Here is a 24,759-nt window from a genome sequence, read left to right as displayed (position 1 = left end):
AGGAGAATGAGTTGCAGAGTGGCTGGGTGGATGCCTGGCAGCCAGCCAATGTTGACCCACCACACGTATGAAGATATTCAATAATTTTGTACCCTTAATACTTAATACTCTTTTTATTTAGGGTGACACCTTGGTTTTGTCATTTTGGAATTATATTTCCTGAAGAGCAGAAGGTTTTTGAAAACCCCTATTTAAAAAAAATCCTCTGGAGAAAGAATTAATCAGTACAACAGATGCAGACCCTAGTACAGCACAGGGATCTTTAGCAGGCCGAGTATGTACATGAGATAAGAGAAACCTCTACTTGGCATTCCCTTCTGAGATCTGGAAAAGTGTCTAATGAGCAGACAGTGCAGTTCCAAGCAGCACGGAGGTAGGCAGACGGACCTGTTATTGGACAGTGTTAGACAGAGGGGGTGTACGCCTATGTGAATCCGCTGTGGAAATCCTCTGATTTTACTACTGCATCTTTAAAGCATTTTCTAAAATGCATACCCTATCCCTAAAAATTGTGTTTGCTTTGGCTACCACACTGCTCAGCACTGGTAAAAATGCTTCCAGTAGCATGCATGACACATGCACAGAAGGGCTGGCTCTGTACTTAAACAGCAGCTTTGGCCAGGGGTGACTGATTTCCTCTGAAATGCTATTGCTTTATTATGGCTGCTCAAAGAATATTTAAAAACTTTTCCAACTGTCAGTGGTGCTCCAGTAGCTCAAACACTTGCACCTTTCCAGCTGGATTTTAATAATTTGCTATAAATCAGCACTTGAATTGCTAGGTGAAAGTACGCAGGTAGCCCTCAAAAGCATCCAAAAGCACGACGTGTGGCTGAGAGTTACTCAGCAGTGCAGGATGTATAGCACAGACACCCGAAATACTGCCCCGAGGAGGAGCAAAGCACAGGCACAAGCCTTGCCTATCCACAGCCTGATCGCTGCTTTGGCTGTATTGGCCAAACCAATACAGGGACATTTTAATTTCACTTTAAGAATGGTTAGACTTAAATTTATTCATTGACCTAATGCAAGCTGAAGTTAAGTGTTTTAAGCTGAAACAAGGATGAGAGGAATTTGTCCCTGTTTGAAAACATCAGCCTGATTTCAGGCAACTTTTACAGGGGGTGGGTGCATCTCCTGGTGAGGTGACCTCGGACAACGATGTGGTCTCAGAAGGGCAGTTGGGCACCATCCCACCTGGTAAAGTGGAATGCAAAGAAATGCCCTGGGAAGAGGGAGGTGTAAGCTACACACTTCCACTCACCCTGTGTTCACCTGCGCTTGGGGTAACCACCAAAAGGAACTTGGTAAGTGACAGGCACTGGTCTCCTCTCTGCAACAGGCTGACCATTTAGCATCAGCCATAACCTGCCATAGAAAGGGTTGTCAAGCACTGGAACAGGTTGCCCAGGGAAGTGGTTGAGTCCCCATCCCTGGAAGTATTTAAAAGATATGTAGATGTGGTGTTTAGGGACACAGTTTAGTGGTGGACTTGGAAGTGTTGGGTTAATGGTTGGACTTGATGATCTTAAGGGTCTTTTCCAACCTAAACGATCCTGTGATTCTCTTCTGTTCTATGATTCTTTACCCTTACATGTGTACTTTATGGGCCCAGCACTGACTTTGGTAGGAAGCACTTGTAATTTAGTTTCTCACAGTTTTCTTCAGTAAGACTATCCTTTCCTCACACAAGAAAACTTTCCTGAAATTTTAACCTAAAATCATAACTTATTGTCACTTTTTGTTACTTACTGGTAAGTTCAAAAAAATAAGAAAGAGAGAAGGAATAGACAGTTTTTTATATATAGCTTTTTTATACAGCTCTGAGTGGGGTTTAATCTGTTTACCCATGTATTTTTACTCTCCTCTCATGTATTTATGCTCCCTATTCTTTCTGGTCGTTTCTCTTTTTCACCACACTTGAAAATGAACATGAAGAGGAAGAACACTGTATCAGAGCCATTTACAAATAATTAATCAATGTACCTAGTCTTCTAAAAAGACTTTGACAAAACCACCCCCTTTAAATTAAATGTGTAAAGAAAATAGTAATTCTGAATTCTCAGCAGTGTTTTCATCAACGCTAAATATTATTTATGCTGTTATTAAAAAAGGTCAACAATTTATGAATGTATTGGTCCTTGTTTTGGGATTTATTGAAGAGCTTGCAAGTGAGGACAATAAAGTCCTTTACTGTGAGTAAAATATTATTAAAAGTATAACCCAAAGATGTAGAATTTAAAAATGTTAGGGTTTATATCTATGTAGCTGAGGGTCCCCTAAATATTTCTGTTCTTTGATCACCTCTGTTATCTGGATATGAACTTGCAGCTTTGCCTCTTTCTATTGCCAGCAGTAAAATACTTTGGGAGCACTTTGTCTCTTCCAAATTATGACATTATTGCTGTTTTTCTGGGGTTTTCCACCTGTCCTACAGTCCTGCCTATGCATTTTCCAGGCTTTTTGCTTGAATTAGTTTGAGCTGTAGAGCAAACAGAATTAGCCAGGTTTCTACAAATGGACGGTTGCTCACCAACTGCTTCCTGCTTGCCTGAGAGCGTACAGCGGGTAATGTGGGGTGTCATTAGGCCCCTACTTAGCTGCACGTATGGCTGGGAGGGCATGTTTGTGTTTCATTTATACAGATATGATTAGCTGTTCTCAGTGCTCATCTGCTGTAAAACTGAAAATGTGTCATGCGCTATTACCCAAGCAAATGTAATGCCCCCAAAATAAACATGCCCCTCTAGTTTGCAGGCAGTAATTGATGGAAAAACAGGTGTTTCCCATATTCTGTGTGATTGCCTACACATACGGCTTCTTTTATACTATACTTCAATGACTGCGTAGTGTTGGCTCCTGCAGAAAAAGAAATGGTGTTACCGAAAAAGAGCAGGTTTCAAGAGCGTTCTTTGGTCCACAGCCAAATTAAATATAAGCAGCACAGCCCTTTTTAGTATTTAAATAATTAAACTATAGCAGCTACCACATCCACTTTAGCCATCAAACTGCGTTTCCAGCTACTCTCATTTTAAAATATGGTGCTCTGACTTAGAAAATTAAAGCTACATACAACACAAATTCCCATTTGAATGGTGTTAACATTCTCAAATTGCACCTTTCAGATAGAATCAGTAAAATACTATCAACACCTGCGTAACCGGTTGGTTTTACACTTTACAGCCTGAAGTTTTATCTTGCAAAAGCATTTAGCTCCCAACAGCTGTGTAAGATCTACTGATCTTGCAGTGTTAATAGCGGGCAGATTTTATAATGAGATGCAGGCAGAAATATCAGCTGTCACTTTTTATAACAGCTTTTCTGCATTGCATTGTTCTTCTAGGTGAAAGCACTTGAAGGAGAAATAAAAGAAGGAAGAAGGCGTTGCTCCTCACGGACGATAGCACAGAGCAGTTCCTGAGCGGTCGGGTGAAAGTTGGAGGTATTCTGCAAAACCGGCAGCCAGCCTGGCCCGGGAGCCGCTCCATGCACGCTCAGCCGGCAGAACAGCCTGAGAGCCACCCTCAAATTGTGAACGTTGGTGACAGGCAGTAGCCAAAACGCTTAGACTAGGACTGGGTTGATCTCTGATCCCCATGCATCGATCTCTTCCCCCAAACAAATGTCTCTGTCTCTGCATGACTATTTCTTTCAGAGCAAGGCTTGCAGTGATGGGTCTCTGCTTTGGCCATCTGCAGCGATGGAGGATCCCCAGCACCGAGACCTGGTCTCATCTTTCTCTGTCAATTCAGCGGCAGGGTGCAGGGATGCAGTAACATGTTCAGGACGTGTTCCTCCTGCTTCATGAGCATGCCTCTTCTGGCTTCCCGCAGCGATGGCTTATTGTTTACCCATGAAGGACGACCAATATTTTAACCTAATTAAGTTTATGTGTTGAAAGAGAGCTCTGTGGATAGACAAAAAATGCTTAGTTTCATTTTGCAAAATCAAATGGGTCGACTTCATGAAGTGACATCAGAGATGAGTTTGCTCTGGCTCTTACCTTGCAACTGATTCAAAATTACATGCCATTACATAATACCCTTCTTCATTGGGAATATTCTTTCAAAATAATAATATGAACAAAGTATGACATTCCCCCTGAAACTTTTTGATTTTTTTCTGCAGAAAAACTTAATTCTTTTACCCACCTTTGGTTTTCCTTATGCCCTGTTCCTGTTTATCTGCGCTCTTTCATTATTTGCCTCCGGAAGAAAGACAATCGCTCCTCTTCTACAAGGTTCACAAAGATGAAGGCATGTGACTTTATCTCTTCATAGCTTCCTGGGGTGCTTTCATTTCAGTGACAGTTTTCTCACTTCACAAGTTGCAGGGTTTTATTCCTGTGCTTCCCACCTTGCAATCAATATATTTCTCAGGATACTGGCTGCCGTTCAGAGGCGATGAAGCTTTTGAACTCCCCAGCCTTGCCCTGCACAGCAGATTTTGCCTGGCTGTGTGGTTCTGACTGACGAGGCGGGTTTGTGGCCAGCGTGGATGTGGTGAAGCCACACGGTACCAGCTGCAGAGAGCAATTCCCATGCCAACCTCAGCCCCTGCTGCTCCTCCCGACTGGGTTCTCAGAGCTATGCTGCAGCAGTTAAGCAGAGAGATGGGCTCAAAAATAGGGACTTGAGCCTTGAATAAGAATTGCTAGGTTTAAATGCGTTAGCCTTATTAATGAGCAAGGAAATAGGGTGTTGCGTGTAAGTGCTTGGCTTTTCAAAAGCAGTCTGTCTCCCTTTTTCATGGACATCTTTTTGAAGGATCAGAAATGCAGGTACAAAACCACAGCTATGGCCCAAAACCTTTAGAGGCCTTTTGACAATCAGGAAGAAAAAGCCAATCAGTTAAACTCCTAGGCATGAGAGAGCAGGAACATTGCCTTTGGCGATAATGGGGGTAAGTTTTCACGTGGGGTGTGTAAGGACATTTCCAATATAATTTTCATGCAGATGCCCTGGAGTGAGTTACCAAACATTAACACGAAAGTTCTTCAATATACGCCTGTGAGCTGAGTGTGCTACAGGGGAGGCATCCAAAACATAAACAGGCGAAGATATGTATTTATACTTGCTGAAGCAATACAAGATTTGAGAAAAGACTCCTGCCCCGTGGGTTCTGATTTTGAGTTCATTTACACCACTGTAATGTACTTTTCTTAATAAAAAAGATTTTAGTAATTACTGCTGATTTACACCCTTGTTAGGTCAAAATCAGGGCTGAGGGGTATCATTTGCAGCTCTCCTGCAACCAGTGGCTACAGTCCTTTGAGGGTTAGGATTTCATACGCAGTATTACAGACTGTATCGATGGACATCCTACCCATGTGCAAGGAAACATTTTGCACTTGGTCTTCAAGGAGACACTTCAGCTTTGGAAATTCCCACCTAGCTACCACACACTGAAAAAAAAAATTTCCGAGAGCTGCTTTACTAACAATTCTCCACCAGATGCAAATCATAGAAACATAGAATCATAGAATGCTTTTTGGGTTGGAAGGGACCTTGAGAGATCATCGAGCCCAACCCAGGTCCTTATCAGAATGTAGATCCCCTAGAAGCACATCTGTCTTGAATATCATGTTAAACTGAAGTTATGCGCTGGAAATAATATTTTTATAATTGGTCTTGTGTTTGTTTCTGATTTTAAACTCGGGCAGAATACCACTGGGCACACTAGGGGCTAAATAAATCTTTTGCTGATAAACAACAAACCTAAATTGTTTATGGAGCATGAAACAATTATCTTTGACTCCACCTGATGCTGCTGAGCAAGCTGTTCCTTTTTATTGTGCTATTATCAGATGGGAATGTGGTGGGTTGGACGGCATCCTTCATTAATGGATGGGATAACCAAGTTTGTGTAGCACATAGCTCATTCTCTAGCACAGCCCAGGGCTCTGTACACAGCCCATCTAACTAAAGTCCTGCACAGAAGGATATCCCAATAAATAAACACATGTGAATGAATTAATCATTTAGAAAAGAGTACTGAGATTTTCAAAACAGTCTTAGGGGTGTAGATGTTCTAACCACTACTTAAGACTTGGGAATATAAATTGTCATTACACCTACGTATGGCTCTCATTTCATTTCTGTATGCAGATAATGTTTCTGCACAGTTGCTTAACACAAAATGTAAAATTCAAGCCAAGTTGCAGTCTCAGTGATGAGAAATGAGAGATAAAAAGCCCTTTGCGTTTTGAGTAGAGCAGTAGCAGTAAAACTGACACAGGAAAAATCCATGTGGACCCAGCAATTGCTTGGCGAGACAACCACATTTAAAGAAAGCCTCAGAAACATTGCTAAAATTGGAACAGAGGGATCTTTAAGGCATCAGTCCAGGAAGTGAAGAAAATACATCTTTGGCAGTGAACACTGAGAAAACCATGCTGTGAATGCAATAAATTAAAATGAGCAGAAAACACGTCCTGGTCGCTAGCTTGACATTGTCAAACCCTGTCCTGTCCGTTTTACCATGTTGCAGAAAGTGAGTATGGGTGAATACAGGGACAGTGCTGTAGTGTTGTTTTATTGGTATTCTATTCTCTATCGATATTTATTGACGTTCTGTTGGCATTTCCGGTATACTTGTTACACACTCATCCTTTTTCCTCTCCCTTGATCCATTCAGATTCCTGTTACTTTGAGCTCCTGCACAGGTCATGGCCAGCACTTCAGCTGCCGTTGTTACAATCCCCCAATCCCGACGGGAACACATGGGTCCTCAGGAGGCTCTCGGAAACCATAGCCATCCTGGCACAATGGTGTCCGAGGCTGAGATTTCAGACAGTAAAACGCTGGCCTTTTACAATATTTTCCACTCCTCGTTGTTTTGTATTTATGATTTCCATTATCATCCTATTTTAGAAGCTGACAAAGAGTAGGGCAGGCATATCTGTCACTCTAACAAACAGAAGGAGCAAAGCAGTGTTAAATCACAGCTCTGATACCTAAAAGCAACTTGTTAAAATTCCCAGTTTAAAAGTTGGAAGAATCAAGCAGTGAAATATAGTTAACTAAAAACTGAAGCTGCTAAAAAGTTCTGTTTCAGAGGCAGAAGCAAGAGCATTTAGGGCACATCAGGAAATTTTTAGAGGTGTTTTCTGACATGTGAGGAAAGACAATGAAATGGTAGCAGGAAAGCTAAATAAAGCAGAAGAAGCTGGGGAAATGCAGAGGAGAAATGAAAATAGGGAAATAAGTGAGTACTTAGCAAATTGCAGTGTTTGTTGAGAAACTGCAGTGTGCGGACCAATGGATGAAGTTACAAAAAAAAAAAAAAGATAATTTAAAATTATTTTGAAATGAGTAATTGTACTTCAGGATGAAGACACTTGTTATACAATCAGGCGGGGTAGCTGTGCCAATTGATGCCGCATACCCACGGTGTGTCAGAAGTATGGGGGGGGGCGGCGGGATGATGCGCATTAATCAAGCGCGGTCGGTCCCGGGTTATTAGCCTAATTGACAAAAAACAGTTGACAGAAAAAAATGTTGTATTCGTCCCTTGCAGCCAGGCCGGGAAGCGAAAAAAAAAATGGGTTCTTTTCAATTTTGCAGCCAGTCCGGGAGGCGAACGCTGCTCCTCCCGAGGACATGGCGGGGCCGGGGGCAGAAACCCACCCGCGGAGCGGCCGGAGGGAGGAGATCTCGGGAGGGGAGCCTTAGCAGCGACCTTCCCAACCGCGGCAGTAACCGGTATCGTGGCACCGGGACCCCGGCCCCCGCTCCCGGGGTGCCGGGGAGCCCGCCGGCCTGCCCGCATCCCCCGGGACCCTCCCGGGGCTCGGCGGGCTTCGCCCCCGCCTCCCCCCCGCTCGCTTCCACGCACGCCGCCCGCCCCGGGAATTACCCCCCCCCCCCCCCCCGCCCCCGGCTCGGGGGCCAGGTACACTTGACGTCAGGATGGCTGTCGTCGTTTTGACGTGTAAACACTCATTTCCATTCCGGCTCCGGAGGGTCTGGGCGCCGCGCAGCTCCGGGCAGCCGCGCCGCGCCGCACCGGGAAGGCAGGGAGCCGCCGCCGCCGGGGCCGCCGCCGCCCGCTCCGCCGCTCGCCTAGCAACGCGGCGCCCCGCCGCAGCCCGCCGCCCGCCCGCCTCGCCGCCGCTCCCCGCGGCCATGGACGGGCGCCGCTGGGCCGGCCGGTGCGCGGCCCTGGCGCTGCTGGCCGCCTGCTGCCTGGCCAGCGGCGGCAGCGCCGAGCGGCAGTTCCTCAACGAGTGGGCGGCCGAGGTCCCGGCGGGCCCCGACGCCGCCAGAGCCATCGCGGAGGAGCTGGACTACGACCTCGTGGGGCAGGTACGGCCGGACGGGGGGCGGGCCGCCGCGCCGCGCAGAGCCGGGGAGCTGCCCCGCTGGGATTCCCTTCCTCCCCTCCCTCCCTCCGCAGGGCTGTCCCGAAACTTGTGCCCGGCAGTCGCTCGCCGGGCTCCGGGGAGTTTGAAGCGCCTTCTCCCCCCTCACGCCGTCCCCCGGCCCCGGCTCCGCACTGGCAGGGAGTCCCGCGACAGCGGCGCCCGCCCGGGGACGGATCTTCCCTGAGGGGACCGGGCGGGGTCGGGCAGGGCACCCCCGCTGTCCCTGAGGGGACCGGGCAGGGACCCCCGCTCTCCCTGAGGGGACCGGGCAGGGACCGGGCAGGGCACCCCGCTGTCCCTGAGGGGACCGGGCAGGGACCAGGCAGGGCACCCCCGCTCTCCCTCAGAGGAACGGGCAGGGACCGGGCAGGGACCCCCGCTCTCCCTGAGAGGACCGGGCAGGGACCGGGCAGGGCACCCCCGCTCTCCCTGAGGGGACCGGGCAGGGACCGGGCAGGGCACCCCGCTGTCCCTGAGGGGACCGGGCAGGGACCCCCGCTGTCCCTGAGGGGACCGGGCAGGGACCGGGCAGGGCACCCCCGCTTTCCCTCAGAGGAACGGGCAGGGACCGGGCAGGGCACCCCCGCTGTCCCTGAGGGGACCGGGCAGGGACCAGGCAGGGCACCCCTGCTCTCCCTCAGAGGAACGGGCAGGGACCGGGCAGGGCACCCCCGCTCTCCCTGAGGGGACCGGGCAGGGACCGGGCAGGGCACCCCGCTGTCCCTGAGGGGACCGGGCAGGGACCCCCGCTGTCCCTGAGGGGACCGGGCAGGGACCGGGCAGGGCACCCCCGCTTTCCCTCAGAGGAACGGGCAGGGACCGGGCAGGGCACCCCCGCTGTCCCTGAGGGGACCGGGCAGGGACCAGGCAGGGCACCCCTGCTCTCCCTCAGAGGAACGGGCAGGGACCGGGCAGGGCACCCCCGCTCTCCCTGAGGGGACCGGGCAGGGACCCCCGCTCTCCCTGAGGGGACCGGGCAGGGACCAGGCAGGGCACCCCCGCTCTCCCTGAGGGTTCCGGGCAGGCACCCCGCTCTCCCTGAGGGGACCGGGCAGGGACCCCCGCTGTCCCTGAGGGGACCGGGCAGGGTCGGGCAGGGCACCCCGCTGTCCCTGAGGGGACGGGCAGGGACCAGGCAGGGCACCCCGCTCTCCCCACGGGTTCCGGGCAGGCACCCCGCTGTCCCTGAGGGGACCGGGCAGCGCCGGACAGGCACCCACGTATTCCCGGGCAGAGCGGGCAGGCTCGGTGCAGGGCGGCCCGGCTCCCCCCGAGGGCTCCGGGCGGGAGCAGCCGGCCCTGGCCCTGGCCCCGGCGCCGCGCCGCCCCCGAGCTGTCCCGCCGCCATCCCGCTCCCCCCACGGAGGCTCCATCGCCATCGCTCCTCTCCTGGCGCTTTTTTGGGATGCCGTGACGTCAGCGTTGTCAGGGATGAGTAACTGGGCGAGAGCCTCATCCCACCTCCAGACGAGGGTCCTGTGCCAGGCAGTGCCCTTGGCAGCACTGGGGACCCCGCTCCTCCGCCCCAGCATCTCTTCCCACCCGCGCCGTGGCCCGCAGCCCAGGCGAGAGCCGGCTGGCAGCGGGGTGCTGGTCAGCTCTCCTCGGGTGGGCACAGTGCTGCGGGGCAGCCCCTCGCCGGCCTCCTGCCCCAGGGTGGCATGCGGCCCCACGCTCTGGGCAGGGTTGTGTTCTTCGGGTTCTCACACCTAGGTGTGATCCCACCTGTGGGTTCATTCTTTCTGCCTTTGGAGCCAGTGGATTCGCCCCCACCGATTTCAAACAGCCCCTCCGTAGGGAAGAGGGATACTGAAAGCCAGCGGGGTGCACCCAGCTCTCTGGGTGACCAGCTACTTGTGCAAGCAAAAATGCCAATTCCATAGGCACCTGTACAAACAAATCCCGCAATGAGGTTTGTGAAGCCACACAAAGCTTTTACATCTCTTCAGCTGAGCCCCAGGAAGAGCAGATAAAACTGGCATGTGTACATAAAACCTGTCCTTCGAAATGTGACCGTGTCAAGGTATGTCTGTGAGTATGCTGGTCACTACTACAGGTACTACGTTACTGAGTACTGTAGTAGTAATGACTGCTACTTCACTAGCTTAAACAAAATTATTCCCCCAATTTCTTCTAGCAGCATGCAGGCTGTGATAATAAGCACACCTTACTTGAAGAGTGTTTTTTTAGTTTACATTAGAATATCTAAAGGCTAGTTTCTTGCTCTCTTCTTTTCTCTTTTAAGCAGAATGAATTCGGTCAGGTTGTCACTGTTGATATTTGTTTGCAGTAGGGAAATATCTCTCGATAGTTAAAGTACGCCTCTGTCTTATAGATTGGATCACTCAAAAATCACTACCTATTCAGACGCAAAAGCCATCCAAGACGGTCCCGAAGAAGTGCCATTCATATTACTAAAAGACTTTCTGATGATGAGCGGGTGAGTGTTACATTTATTCCTTTTCATGCCCTCTGTTTATTCCATCTCCTTATTGCTAGCTTTGTAATGAGGTCACAGGCAGGTTTTCCTCATTTTGCAAGTCTAATATATTCAGTCATCCATACTTGTGCTGAATAATTCCTTATTATTCTGTCATTAACAGGCAGAATCTGGCCCTCTCTTACCATATTTTTTGCAAGAGCTTTCCAAATTAAGATTTAAGATATGCAGCGTTGCAGAGGCTTGGAATTTCAGATGATGTGTCACTGATGAAAATATGGATGAGGAGCCACAGGGCTCAATTCAAAGTAAAAATCCATAGATGCAGTAAGTTTAATCAGGCCATGTCTGTGCAATTACTGTGGGAATTAGGTTTGATTTAAAGTGACTGAATATTTAAAAAAAAAAAAGAAGTAGGGGAAAAGGGCTGAGGTTCTGCTGGATTCGCTTTATCTATGACAAGCTAAAACCCCTTCTCAAACGATCCATTGATGACACGTTCTAAATTTGCAGTCTTCTGGTACACTGGGGTCCCACTGCAATCAGAGAACAGGCACACTGGAGAGCCAGGGCTCTAAGGTATGATCCACTGGTGACGCAGACTTTCCATTTATTTGACTTTATTTAAGAAAGAAGCATGCCTATTTGTAAACATACTGAGAAAATATGGGTGAATGGCAAATACAAGGAACAGACCAGAATGCTGTTTGCCCCTCTTAAAAACAATTTCTGGTGAATTTCAGAACAATGAAATTTGAGTTTTGAATCAGCATTGTTGCAGCAATCATTGTAAAAACATAAGCAGTCCAAAACATGAATTAACCTGGTTGTGAAAGCCAGCAATTTATCGTATAAGGACAAATCATTTGAGAACAAGTAGTTGGTTATCTGGAGGTTTTAGATGCGAATGTCATCTAGGAGTAAATATTCTATGAGTAGCTAGAAGAATTTAAAGGAGGGGGTGAGACAGGGTATGTGTTTTGCCTGTTCTGTTTCAAAACTGTACACTCCCATCTACCTCCTTGCAAACATTGATTTAACAGTTGAAGTCCTCTAGGTGAAATAATTCTAAACTGGGGGTGTTCAAAACCACAGCTTTAGTGTAAATTAGTGTTCTAATTTATACCCATACCAATGATCAAATGGTCAATGCCATCATACTACAATGTTCAGGAACAGAGTTTTGGTTGCAGTTCCTCCCTTTTTTGGACTTACTACATCAACTGGATCTCTTATACAGGGAAGCATGACCGTGTTTAATGTACCAAGTTCTAATATTGCAAGCAGAATGGAAGTGATTGTGTTACACACATTACTGCCAAACATTATTGCAGACTTACATACTTAGATCCAAAACCAGAGCTTCAAAGTGCTGCAGGTGATTTGCTAAATTTACTCCAATTTCCCTTTTATTTACCATCTAGTATGCAAATTAACTATGTGAATGAATGAGATGTAATTATGTCATTATGTAAATATATAAACACAAAGCAATCATGTAATGCTGTGTAGTTATACATGGACCTTTGCTCCAAAGAGCTACTCTTGTTCAGCAACAGCCTATTTAAAAAGATTTAATTCAGTCTTTAAAAAGGGGGAGAGAGAAGGGAATCCTGCTTTTGTTTGTGTAACGCCTTCATGAATTTTACGGTATGTTAAGTGTGAAAGCTGGGATAAAACTTGGCTCTAATCTGAGTATTTATCTGCTTGCTATAGATGTCCCAGTGTTTGTTGTAAAACAGATAAAGGCTGTGAGTATATTGAAAGGACATAATTATCTGGTTCCCTAACTTCTTCCAGTATTTGCACTAGTTCCCAAATCTACTTTCTTCCAAGAGACCTGAATCAAGATTATTTCCACTGCTTTATGTATCAGCCACTGGAGATTTGGCACAGGGCCTTCAGCTTTTGCCGTAGATGGATGGTTGGAACCTCACCCAGCTGCTGAGTGACAAACATTTGGCTTGTTTGTCTGACATATGTGCTTGGTAGTTTCAGCTCATTTCCCTCAGTGCAGTTGTCCACGTCAAAAAAAATAACAAGCATGGAAGCTGTCAATTGTTAATTACTGTTGGGTGATGAAGAGGCCAAGCGTTGCTGTGGGCAGGGAAGAGAGATAAAGGTAATTGCTCTAACCTGTGCACAAGTATGTATGGCCCTGGGTATCAATAGGGCAGTTTAAAATACTTACACTTGCATGGGTATATTCATCTTCTGTGATTCACTACAGTTTGTAGGGGGTTTAGCATTAAATATACAGCAAAGGGGATAGTATTAGAGAGCTTTCAGTAAACACGCCTGGTGTAGCTACCATTTTTAAGGGTTTATCTTCTTGTAGTGAACTTTTGTTAGGCTCTCACTAGAAAATCGTATTTTAATCAAATCACTACTTTTTTATCATTGTAATTTCTGAGTCACTCTTAGTGTTGTTTTGTATATGGTGATAGATGTAAGGACTGTAAAGCCACTGGATCACAGTAGAGAAAAATAATGAAATCTATTCAGACATTTAAAGCAAAAGGTTAGATCCAAGGCATCCTTCACCTGAGGCTTCTGGCAGGATCCTGGCAATCTACTGAACCTGAGTTTGCTTTGCTCATCTGGAAATTGGGATGAAAAGCACCAACTTGACCTGTGTCAGAGTAATCGTCAAGGTACTAGCAATGAGTAACATTTTATTCCCATTTCCAAAAGGAGCACACATCACACAGAGAGGTATCAGAATCAGGATTTGATTTGAACTGGGTTTAGTAATGCACTCAAGGAGACAAGGTAGGATAGACTTTTAAAATGCAGCCCAGTGACTTAGAGATTGCTGTGTCCGTGCACAAATGCTGTGCTACTCATTGTATCAATGCTTTAGCAAACATGCTGAAGCATTCTGGCTTTCAATTGCCAAAGGGTGGAATTATGCCAGTGATGAACTTAGTCCAATATTCATAGCTTACTAATTGATCACACTTCAAAATACCACTGGGAAGGAGGCTTGAAGGTCCAGCAGGGCTATGAGTAACAGCATCACTATGATTGCTAGACTAAAGCCAGAGAGAATCTTTCTCCTTTTCTTTAACTCCCAACAGAGATAGATAGGCATTAAAATCTAGGTAGGAGAAAGCAGCAGGCTGTGTTTTTTCTTGTTTCGGTAACCACCACTGCTTAGATAACCTTCTAACCACACTACACATTTGATATAAAAGCTTGCGTCGTGTGGCACTCACAAGAGTTCTACTTGTACTTCATGATTTTCTATGAATTGATTGTATAGTATGATGATTTCACCAACTCCTTTTCCCCAAAATATGCTGCACTACAGTATAAATAATCCTCCTCTCTGCATCAAACATAGCTCATTTTGCTTTAGGCATCAAAATTTTGCTGTGTGAGGAAACTCCTTACCCTCTAGGCTAAGAAGTCCTAACCTATAGAGGCTCACTTGTCATATTTATACGAATAATTGTAGGTGTCATGGGCAGAGCAGCAATATGAAAAAAAGCGAACTAAGCGTGCAACCGTGAGAGACTCAGCAGAAAATCTTTTCAATGATCCTATGTGGAATCAGCAGTGGTATCTGGTAAGAATTTGTTTCATTGTGGAACTGTGGATGGTGAATTTCAGTTGTGCTATCAGCTGTGTTATTTCACTCATATCAGAGTGATTGCACTGAAGGGAGTAAATGAAGAGTCCCTCTCATTAGCATATGCTGTAAAAATGAGAGATCTCTGTGATAATATTTCCAGGCAACCTTCTATTTTCTTTGCAGTGTCATTTGTGCAAAGATTCTAAAAGCCAATTGAGGCTGCTGCTTAGGATGCGGATTGATATAAGAAATGAGTGTAACAGTTAAAAGCTACTTTTATGATAATTTTAAAATATTTGCTGTTGGCATATAAGAAGTCCCTTATCAAGTCTGAAGCTGGCTATGTATTTCTTCGTTAAAATTGGTAGTGCAGAGTCCATACTCCAGATGAAAAGAAACACATATGCATGCATGTGACAAACATCAGTCTTTTGGACTAGGATTTAAATAGAAAAGGGTCTCCGCAGTTCACATGTTCAAAACCTCAAGGAAAAGAAATTTCCTGACCTCTGTAGTTTCTGTCTGCATGTGACAACTCAGAAATATGGTTATTGTTTATGTTTTATATGGTTTCTTTCGAGAGTCTGTATTTCCACTATGCATTTAGCTGTATCCTCAGTCTAGGCTTCATTGCTTTCACTCAGAATAGGGATGGGATTAAAGGTGGGTATAACAAATCCAGAAGAAAGGTCAAGCACAAATGTGGCCCAAGTGGCTGGAAGCACCTTTCTCTTCCTCAGTTCAGTTTAGAGAAAACAGACCAAACTCTAGGCTGTTTGTATAATGCTTTGTCCTCTCTTTCCTTTGTTTGAGCTAGTAAAAATAAGTTATAAAACTAATAGCATAAAATATTTCCATGAAGGTTCCTGCAGACTTCTTTTCAACATATAAAATGGTTGTCTTTAAGAATTTAACTTTTCTTTGAATCTGAGTATCTGTTTGGTTCTTTGCCTGTTTCCAATAGGAAGCAGGAAATTTCCGAGATGTCTGTATTGGACAAATACACAAACACACACACAGTTCAGAAAAGCAGTTTTGTGAAAAAAGCCATGTCTTGCTCTCCAGAAGACATAGTTCCTTTTTCCACCTTTCTGTCATTTTCACTTCTTTTTCCTACATGAGGAACAGAAACATGATGCTTACCCTTGTTGCAGCGCACATTTAATTTTTTCTGATTAACTGCATAAATGTGTTCAATATTTTCTTCCAAAATATATTCCTTGCCTTGAAGTAAATAACTTACTATTACCTTATTATTCTGATTTGATGGCAACAGTTTTTAGCTCTATTCAGTGTACCTTCACACATCACCAGAGAAAATGATTATTTGATGGATTCTAGAGAACAAAACTTGAAACCTCAAATAATTCCCTGAACAGCAGCAGTCAGAAAAAAAAGCATAAAATGAAATAAAGGTCATTCCCATAACAAATTTATTTTTCTAAGCCTCATATGGTATGCAACATTCCTTTGGAAACGAAGAAATGAAAAACCTCCGATCAACTAATGTAATTATGCACAGAGAAACAGGAAGAAAATGCTTTTTTTACATCTGTGTTTTTATGGGGGTTGTAAGCAAGTTTTCTAAATTAGATGTATGTGCTGCACATTTAATATTAGAGAGGAAAAATGACCTGTTTAGGAGCTACTCTTCAAATAACTTGCTGTGGAAGGGAAAGCTATAGATGATTCATGCTTCCAGTTGATTTACCGCAGGAACAGTAATGAGGGTAGTAAACAGAAAGTTGTGATTCAGCACAGTTGTTCCTAACTGAACGACTACCTTAATTGTTTTATCCATTAATTATTTTGCTCTGGCTAACCTGAACGTCAAAGGAGAAAACACATTTGGAGAAAATGCAGCTCACTGTACTGTGGGGTTACTGTCTTCGCTTCTCATCAAGTGAGAAGAACAAACATTAGCAGGTCTGATTATTAACTCAACATTCCAAGGTTCATCGGTACACCCCTACCGTTCCCATGTCCTACCTCCAGCAAATACAAGATGCTCTTTGTTCAGAGGTGGTCTTCAGGGATCTTCAAGTAATGGGGTAAATCCTTCAGTGCTACAAGTATTTGAAGAAAATGATTTTTGTTTTATCTTTGCAAAACACACAAGTTCAGGCTGGGATGGTTTAGAGCACCTTTAAAATACGACTGGACCTGCGTAGTATAAATGGATAAAAATGTTGACATATTTTAATCCTTTGTGTCCCCCAGCAAGATACAAGAATAACTCCATCCCTGCCCAAGCTGGATCTCCATGTTATTCCTGTATGGCAAAAAGGGATTACAGGCAAGGGTGTTGTCATCACAGTACTGGACGATGGCTTGGAGTGGAATCACACTGACATCTATGCTAACTATGTAAGTTTTGGCATTAGAATGCTATGGAATGAATTAATCAGTTATAAATTTGATATACAGACACTCTTCTTCAGCTTGCTCTGTGTTCTGTAAGTCAGCTCCTACAGTACAGAGGCTGAAATATTTGCCTTCAACATAATTTGGAACCTGGTCTGTGTCACAGAAAGCTCAATGTTACTTAGCAATGATAGTGGGGTTTTTTTGGTTGTTTTTTTCCCCCTCAGTGTATTTAGTTCCCAGGCATGTTTGTACACAGTGGTTTAATGCTGAATTATTAAAGCTCTGTGAAAAATTTATGGAATTGTTAATGCCCATCAAATTCTACCAACTTGATTGCTGTCAACGTGAACCACACCAAATAAAAAAGTACAGACTCTAGAATGCATTTTGTTACACATTTTAAAGTGCATTTTCTAATTGTCCAAAGTAATCCTGTTTTATTTTTTTTTTAAATGTAGGATCCACAGGCAAGTTATGATTTCAATGACAATGATCATGATCCCTTTCCTAGATATGACCCAACAAATGAAAACAAGTGAGTAGCCTCTCAGTTGTATGAAGAGAACAAAACAGTACGTTACTAATTTGTGTGTTAGAACATGCAAATGCAGAAATACCTACGTATGTCCCATATGACGATTATATAATAAAAGCAAGAATTTGTATAACAGAATCACAGGATGGTTGAGGTTGGAAGAGACCCCTGAAGGTCGTCTGGTCCAAGCCCCTGCTCAAGCAGGGAGGCCTAGAGCTGGTTTCCCAGGACCGCATCCAGGTGGCTTTTGAATATTTCCAAGGAGGGAGACTGCACAACCTCCCTGGGCAACCTGTGCCAGTGCTTGGTCATGCTCACTGTGAAAAAGGGTTTCCGGATGTTCGGAAGGAACCTCCTGTATTTCAGTTTGCACAAAGATTTGCATGCACCATTAGCACAAACACTGGAAACTAAGGAAACATAATTCCCAGACAAAGAGCTTCATAACTGTAATCTCCCTATAATGTCCTGGGTTTCTTCATATCTTTGTATATGTAAGGTACTGATTTGTTTCTGTAAGCTGAAGGGAACAATCTGTTCATGTCACCATGTGTGTTTCTAGAATGATACCTCCCTAAGCAGATTTTGACTTCAGTTCTGTGCTTTGCACTGGAGATTTTAAAAGAATATGTCTCCTCCGAAGGGCTCTGGAAGAGACTGTGTCTTAGAGGAACCTACCAAGAAATCCATCCTTTCAGGTCAGCTTTTGTAGCTAAGGATGCTGTTTTCCAGTTTTGGCAATACCTTTTGGACCAACAGAATAGCTTCTAGCTCAGTCCAGGCAATCATAGGTGAAGTCATGCTTCTGACCTCCTCTCATATGGGTATGACACATGGTCAGAGACTGGAGGAGGTTACACTCACTCCTAGAACAATCTTGCTGTCTCTTCTGAGGCATGTGGAAGCTTTATTTAGACCAGATTTGGCCTAAATGTCCTCAAGGTAGCAACCTAGGAAGCTTCAAAAGGCTTGAACACAAGACCACCAGCCAGTTCACCTAGTGGACTTGTAGAATTTTCTCTGATGCCCTCTCTAGAGCTACCTCTGACACTCTGTGAAACATCTTGATGGGTCTGTCACACCTAGGCATATCCATGCTAGTTCAGGGAGGGATTTTGTCTGTCAGAAAGAGAAGAGAATGGACCTCCTTAAAAGCTGGTATACAGAAGAAGTCAATTTCTTAAACCGATTAGGATGCTGCTAGTCAATAAAGATACAGTAAGAAACTGATGCACTGGTACCCTATTGTCTATCAGACAATACAGGAGCATCTACAACATAAATCAGTGTATGGGGAAAAAAAAAAACCAGTCAATCAAAGGATAAATGTTCCATGAATAAGACATTTGAAAAATTACATTTCTACTTTGTTACAGTATTATTTAAGAGGAAGAAGCCATTACCCTCTTGTACCAATGACATTATCTCTTAAATCTACCTGTATTACCTCTAATCTTTATTAATAAGTAAATGGAATTCAGCCCAGGGGCATTCAAACACTTCATTGAATAACAATCTCTAGTATTAAATAATACAACTCTTTTACAATTACACTTATATGAAGGTTTTCTGTATTGTGGAATAAGAATTGCCTATGGCAAAAAAGAACTTTATAGAAAATAGTTGGTTACAAGAAAAATATAGCAATGGTGAAGAGACTTGTAAGGCTGACTTTCTGAAATCCTAAATAAATGCAGTCATTAAAAAAAGTGTATCTAAATGTGTGGTTAAAAAAGACTTGTATCATATTTCTGTCTGAAGAAGTTTAGCAGCTTCTTAGCCCCATAATTTTATGCTACATTTACACTCTACTAAAATACTGGTATCTAATAGGTGTACGGACTTCAGTGTGACTTAGAGTGGGTATTTATCATCTCATCACAATGATCCTTTGATCATTAAGTAGGTGAAATTATGTTGATTGAAGCCTAAGAGAAACAGCTATTTTTGTATCATGTAGATAGAACTCAAAAGTTATTCAATAGCTGCATTGCATTAATTCAAAAGAAAACTTCCACCAAATCAAGAAGGTCATTGATGAATCTTTGTGTACATTATACAAAGATGTTATGAGATGTTGTTTATTCTTATTGTGTTTATTCAGACATGGGACACGGTGTGCAGGAGAAATTGCCATGCAAGCCAACAACAGAAAATGTGGAGTTGGAGTAGCCTACAATTCCAAAGTTGGAGGTAAGAAAATGAAAATAATTAGATGCCTAATATGGATGGAAACCAGACAGATCCTGTGAAGTGCTGCGTGTTTTCACCTACCATTAATCTGAAATACGAATGATTGGTCCTTCTCAGAAAACACCAGTCTTGCAGTCTTAGGCTACAAAATCCTGTCTGGCCATAGCACGGAGTGTTACTTCTGTATGACAGCATTTCTTAAATGTCAGCATACTCTCTGGAGTTTGGTTATCAGTTAGATATAGATAGATATATAGGTAGAATATATAACAGCAACAAGAATATAGGTCATGATGATGATAGCAACAACCTGTATTGTACACAGAGATAAGACTGTATCTTTTAAGGAATGATGGACTCACTCCTTATAACTGGTTATTTTGGAAGGAGGTGGCATGGGGAAGGAGAGGGATTGAGTAGAGTGAAAGTAAGAATATACCAATTTATGCCCACCCTTGCTTGCAGCATATTGTTTTTGTCTACACAATTACATTCAAAAGGTCATGTCAGTCAAGATATTCAAACGGATGTGTTTTTTGTTTCAACAGCTTACTTCTCTACTATCATCATTAGTTAATTTTGAAAACAAGTGGAGTCTTGCTTGCCCGTCAATCAATATTGCCATTTTTTTTGAAGTGGTTACTAAAGGTTTAATCCATTAGGGGTTTATGAAATAGTCATGGTCAACATATCAATTGCAAATGGTTCTTTAGATCAGAGGAAGATACTTGTGCAGTCCTAGTTTTTCCATTACTTCCTTTTTTCCTTTTAAACAAAGGGACGATGAGCGGCAATTGACACCCATAACTGCCGCTCCCACCATTTCAGTCTTGTGTTAGTAGGTTCCCATTTACTCTACGGAGCTGTCATAGATGTCAGCTTTGCAGTCTGCCTTTGCCATAATGCATTATGCTGTCATGCTCTGTTTAAATAAAATATCTCACTCATAAGACGAAGATGCCAAATTTTCAAAGCAGGGCAAAATGCATGAAGCTGCAAAGATGTCTGAACTCCTGCTGTGCCCATAGTTTAAGGCACTTGCATCTACAGAGAAGATTCTTTCACAGTTATTTGCATATGCTCTGTGTTCATTTGCAAATGCAAACTACAGATCTGTGCAGGGTGATTTGTCTAGAAAAGGAAAATAACAGGAGGAAAAGCAGTCCAGCAATCCCAATTACCCGGAAAGCTGCTTATATCTGGGTGGGGGGAGGAGAAAGAATAGAAAAGTTGAAAGAAGTTGTAGGCTGTTATATATGACCAGTCTGCTTAAGATAGGGACATAACAAAAATATGTTCAAAGAGCAATGTAAGATAGGAGTAGTCTTCAAAAGATTTAGATAAATTTGGAGTCGTTAAACATTGGAAGGCTTTTTTGATGTTCCAAGCTATACAGGATTCATTTCTTCACAGGCTGTTTTTCTCTTTTTTTTTTTTTTTTTTTTTTTTTTTTTTTTACATCCATGAAATGATGCATTACACACTTCTATTTGACATTAGTTCAGGGTGACTTCTTTAAGTGGCTGTTTGCTTGTAGCAATTGCCATACTGGATAAATCCAGTGGTCCACAGCCAATGCATTCTCTCTGATAGTCAGCAATAGCTGCTTTAGGGAAAAAAATGCTGACATTTGGAATACCTTGTTCTCTAACCTTCAGCATCAGAGGTTGGTTTAACTTTGCCTTGAGGCATAAAACAAAACACTCCAGTCAAAATTTTTTGTTTTCCATGAAAGTACTGACTTTAATAATCCTGAGTGTTCTCACTAGTCACATCAATGCCTGGCACTATTCTGAAACCTTGATTAGTCTCTTCAGTACTTTGTGGCTGTGAATCCTATAGGCTTTTCTGTGCACTGTGTGAAAAAAATACTTCTTAATGACAGTTTTCAAAGTGACATGTTTCAGTGTCCTTTAACAGTCACCTCTTGTTCTGCATAGAGCTAAGAAATGTGTGTGTATTGATCACCTTTGGAGTAAAGCAGGGTGAATATATATTCATGCATACCTAACCATAGCACTGTGCTACGATATTTCTCTGGTGCTGCCATGGAAATCAAATGATTAAGAAGCTCCATTTTACAAAGGACTGGGCTGAGAGTTCCCGCACAGTGACGTGCTGCTAAAAATAGCCTTCTGCCAGGCAGATACATGTATGTGTCTGAAATTACCTTGGGCTTTGCCCTTTGATTTTGTGGGACTGGTGATGGGAGCGAGCGTGTGCTAGAATAGGAAAGAGTTTATGCAAGAGGACATAACTGGAGTCTGCTTAGGGAAATATCACTGCAGTCATCAAATCCCTGAGTTGACTTAAACAAGCAGGATTTTTTGAGATCACAAAGACAAGACAGCAGGTTTTTTTTCTTGAGCTGTTTTCATCAGTGTGTTGTCAGTGTTCTTGTTTTCTTCCGTATTACATTATTTATCTGCAGAGTTGGCTTTGTCTTCTTCTGTGGGAAGTATCCGTACACTACTCTCTGCATTCCCAGTATCTCATTATGGGTTGCAAGCTAGCACCCGGAGCTTGCAGTCATTTTCACACAGGCAGATCTTTGCTCACAGTGCGCTGGTATGAGAGAATCTCACAATTCTGAGCCAACTGAAAAATGAGTATTCAAAATGTTACGAGTTTAAGCCTATCCAGGGTAAGTGGTGTTTTTAGTACCTGAGGCACAGGATATACCTTGATTCTTTTCCCAGCTTTGTGAGTGATAGTGGAGTAGCAGTGGTTGAGCGGATTAACTCCTTTGTCTGGTTTTGCCACTAATTAATACAAAATAATAAAGCCCAGCTTTATCTTGGAGGTATTATGAGTCTTAGAGGCCAGCCATTTGGGAAAAGAATTATGCTTACAGTCTTTTTTTTCCTGCTTGATAGTATAAAACAGAACAAGAAACTGAGCTGCAAGGGCAGGGCTGGTTTTTTTGTCTTCCTTTTTTTCTTTTTTTTAATAGAACAACCACATTTTGCCTGCCGTGCTTTGGAAAAATCCCCATTTTGTGGAAAATACTAGAAAATGGGTACTCATAATTCACCAACTGCCAGTAATGGTGCAGCTGCTGTAGCACTAACTTGCCAAGTTCAAGACAACCCAGACATTTTTATTGCTTGAAAACACAGACTGAATCCTGACTGCTGTGGCTCTCATATTGCTGCTGTTGCTGGGAGAGCCATGCCATAGTGGGAATTTTGCCAGACTTCTGCTATTTCTATCCTCCTCCAGCACTGGACAGTGGTAGCAATCCTACTGCAGAGCTAGGGATTTATACAGAGCGAGAGATCCAGTGCAGATGAACCGCTGTCTGCCACTGAATTTTAAGTACCACTGAGATCAGGCTTGCTCTGAAGAAGATTAGATCATGCAGTTCCTAATAAAATGTTAATGGCTAGATACCTCTAGCATCTCTGGATTGCTCACAGTGGAAAAAACGTGGCAGTAAAACAACACTGAGAATTTTTTGTGGTGAGGATTGAAGAGCTAGTGAAATACCAGCGTCACAAAGACAGCAAAACCTTAATGACTGTGAGGACAAAGTGTTTTAGTCAGAACATTCAGAACTACATCTTTGAACTAAAACTCTTAGAACTCTTAAACGTAAAAGTAACATTGGTAAAACCTATTTAATTTTAGTGACATGCTAGCAGTTTGAGAACTCTTTGTTACAGATTTAACAGAGAGGAAGAAAGAGTCAAGAAAGGCCTCAATGAAATAAGGAAAAGCAGGAACAGTAAGCAAAACATCATGTTCCTGAAAGAGAGAAAGGAGTAAATAAGAGGCAACCAAAATGTTAAGAGGGTTTTTTTTTTAAATGCTTATAGAGAGCACCAAGCTCTGCAAATAAAGGGTAAGTGTACTGTTTCACACTGACATGCACTGTCCTGAGTATTACTTACATGAACAGCAGTAGGCTGTGGTTGCAATAGTTATGGGTTAATTTTGCTGGAAACTTTACAAATAGTTAACAAAGACAAAGAAGAGGGAACAGAAAGTAAATCCAGTCTGCTTGTTTTTTTCTGTTGAGGTATACGTATGCTGGATGGAATAGTCACCGACGCTATTGAAGCCAGTTCAATCGGTTTCAATCCAGAACACGTGGATATTTACAGTGCAAGCTGGGGCCCTAATGATGATGGTAAAACTGTGGAGGGACCCGGGAGACTGGCACAGAAGGCTTTTGAGTATGGGATAAAACAGGTATGATACTTAAGAGAAAGGTACAATAAAATGTGGCAGGGAGCAGAATTTTAAAATGGTTGATATCAGGGAAGAAATGAAAATGGTTTGTGCTCTCTTTGCTCAAACAGATTTGAAAAGGAGGAGATAGTTTTTAATAGTACAGGTCAGAGAAATTACCAGCCAGAACAGGACTTTCAAAAAAGCACCATTAGAGCTTTCTAAGCTGGTTTTAAACTGCTGTTCTCCACAGATCAGCTTTCTTTTTCCATGCTTACTTTTGCTGCCTTTGTCTTGCCCTACCCCCACCCTTCTCTGCTGCTTGTTTTGCACTGAACAGTAATTGGATTTCTGCACTGAAAGCCTATAAAATTTAATACAAAATTTCTGCTTTGTAAATATTTTGCTCTGTGAAATAGTGATGCATTTTAGCACGCTGTGGATGGGCTGGTATTATGTTAATTGCATTAGTTTATAAATTGGTGCATATCATGATCCAATTAAAATGAAGATGGTAAAAATACATGATGAAGAGTATTGGAAACAATGTTTTTACAGTTCTTTTTTATGTTATCCTCTTTAGATCTGGCTGGACGATAAGTAGGGTGCAAACTGAGAGCTACTGAGGATGTATTGATAAACTACTCTTGCTCTTGCCAGTGAGGTGAAAACATATCTAAAGATGGACAGGTACTAATATAGTGAGGAAGACTGAATAAGAGACAGGAGAGGAGAGAAATGGAGGAAAGCTCGAAGGACAGAAGCAAAGAGAAAAAGGATTTTGGAAAAAGGGCAGTTAACATTAGTAGACAGAAGGAGAGAAGAAGAGTCTGATGGCTGACAAACATACTCTGAGGGAAGAATGGAGACTGAGAGGAGTGGCCTGGTGATAAACAGAGATCTAAGTCCATAGGTAGGCAGCAAGAGAAGAGGGAGAATTAAAGGCAATAATTGGGGAACCAATGCTCAGTGGTCTTACTCTGAAAAAGCAGGTTATTTGGTAAAGAATGTATCTTTTTTTACAACTTGTTTTATTTCTTAAGGGGAGTGAATTTACCCATTAATTTGTCAGGCTTCCTTTTGCAAGGATCTGGATGGTCTCCATTCTG

General features: G+C 43.4%; 1 protein-coding gene across 1 annotated transcript in view; it reads left to right on the top strand.

Moving 5' to 3' along the window:
• The first annotated feature begins 8,126 nt into the window (after positions 1-8,126).
• Positions 8,127-24,759, top strand: part of PCSK1 (proprotein convertase subtilisin/kexin type 1) — a 28,870-nt gene continuing 12,237 nt past the window's right edge. The window contains exons 1-7 of the mRNA XM_075725950.1: positions 8,127-8,306; positions 10,701-10,805; positions 14,266-14,376; positions 16,603-16,749; positions 17,208-17,284; positions 19,389-19,477; positions 23,499-23,671. Coding sequence (XP_075582065.1) covers positions 8,127-8,306; positions 10,701-10,805; positions 14,266-14,376; positions 16,603-16,749; positions 17,208-17,284; positions 19,389-19,477; positions 23,499-23,671 — 882 coding nt within the window. The remainder of the gene's footprint in view (positions 8,307-10,700; positions 10,806-14,265; positions 14,377-16,602; positions 16,750-17,207; positions 17,285-19,388; positions 19,478-23,498; positions 23,672-24,759) is intronic.

This window comes from Pelecanus crispus, chromosome Z, assembly GCF_030463565.1.
Source record: "Pelecanus crispus isolate bPelCri1 chromosome Z, bPelCri1.pri, whole genome shotgun sequence".
Taxonomy (NCBI): Eukaryota; Metazoa; Chordata; class Aves; order Pelecaniformes; family Pelecanidae; genus Pelecanus; species Pelecanus crispus.
This window is presented reverse-complemented; position numbering and strand designations above follow the sequence as displayed.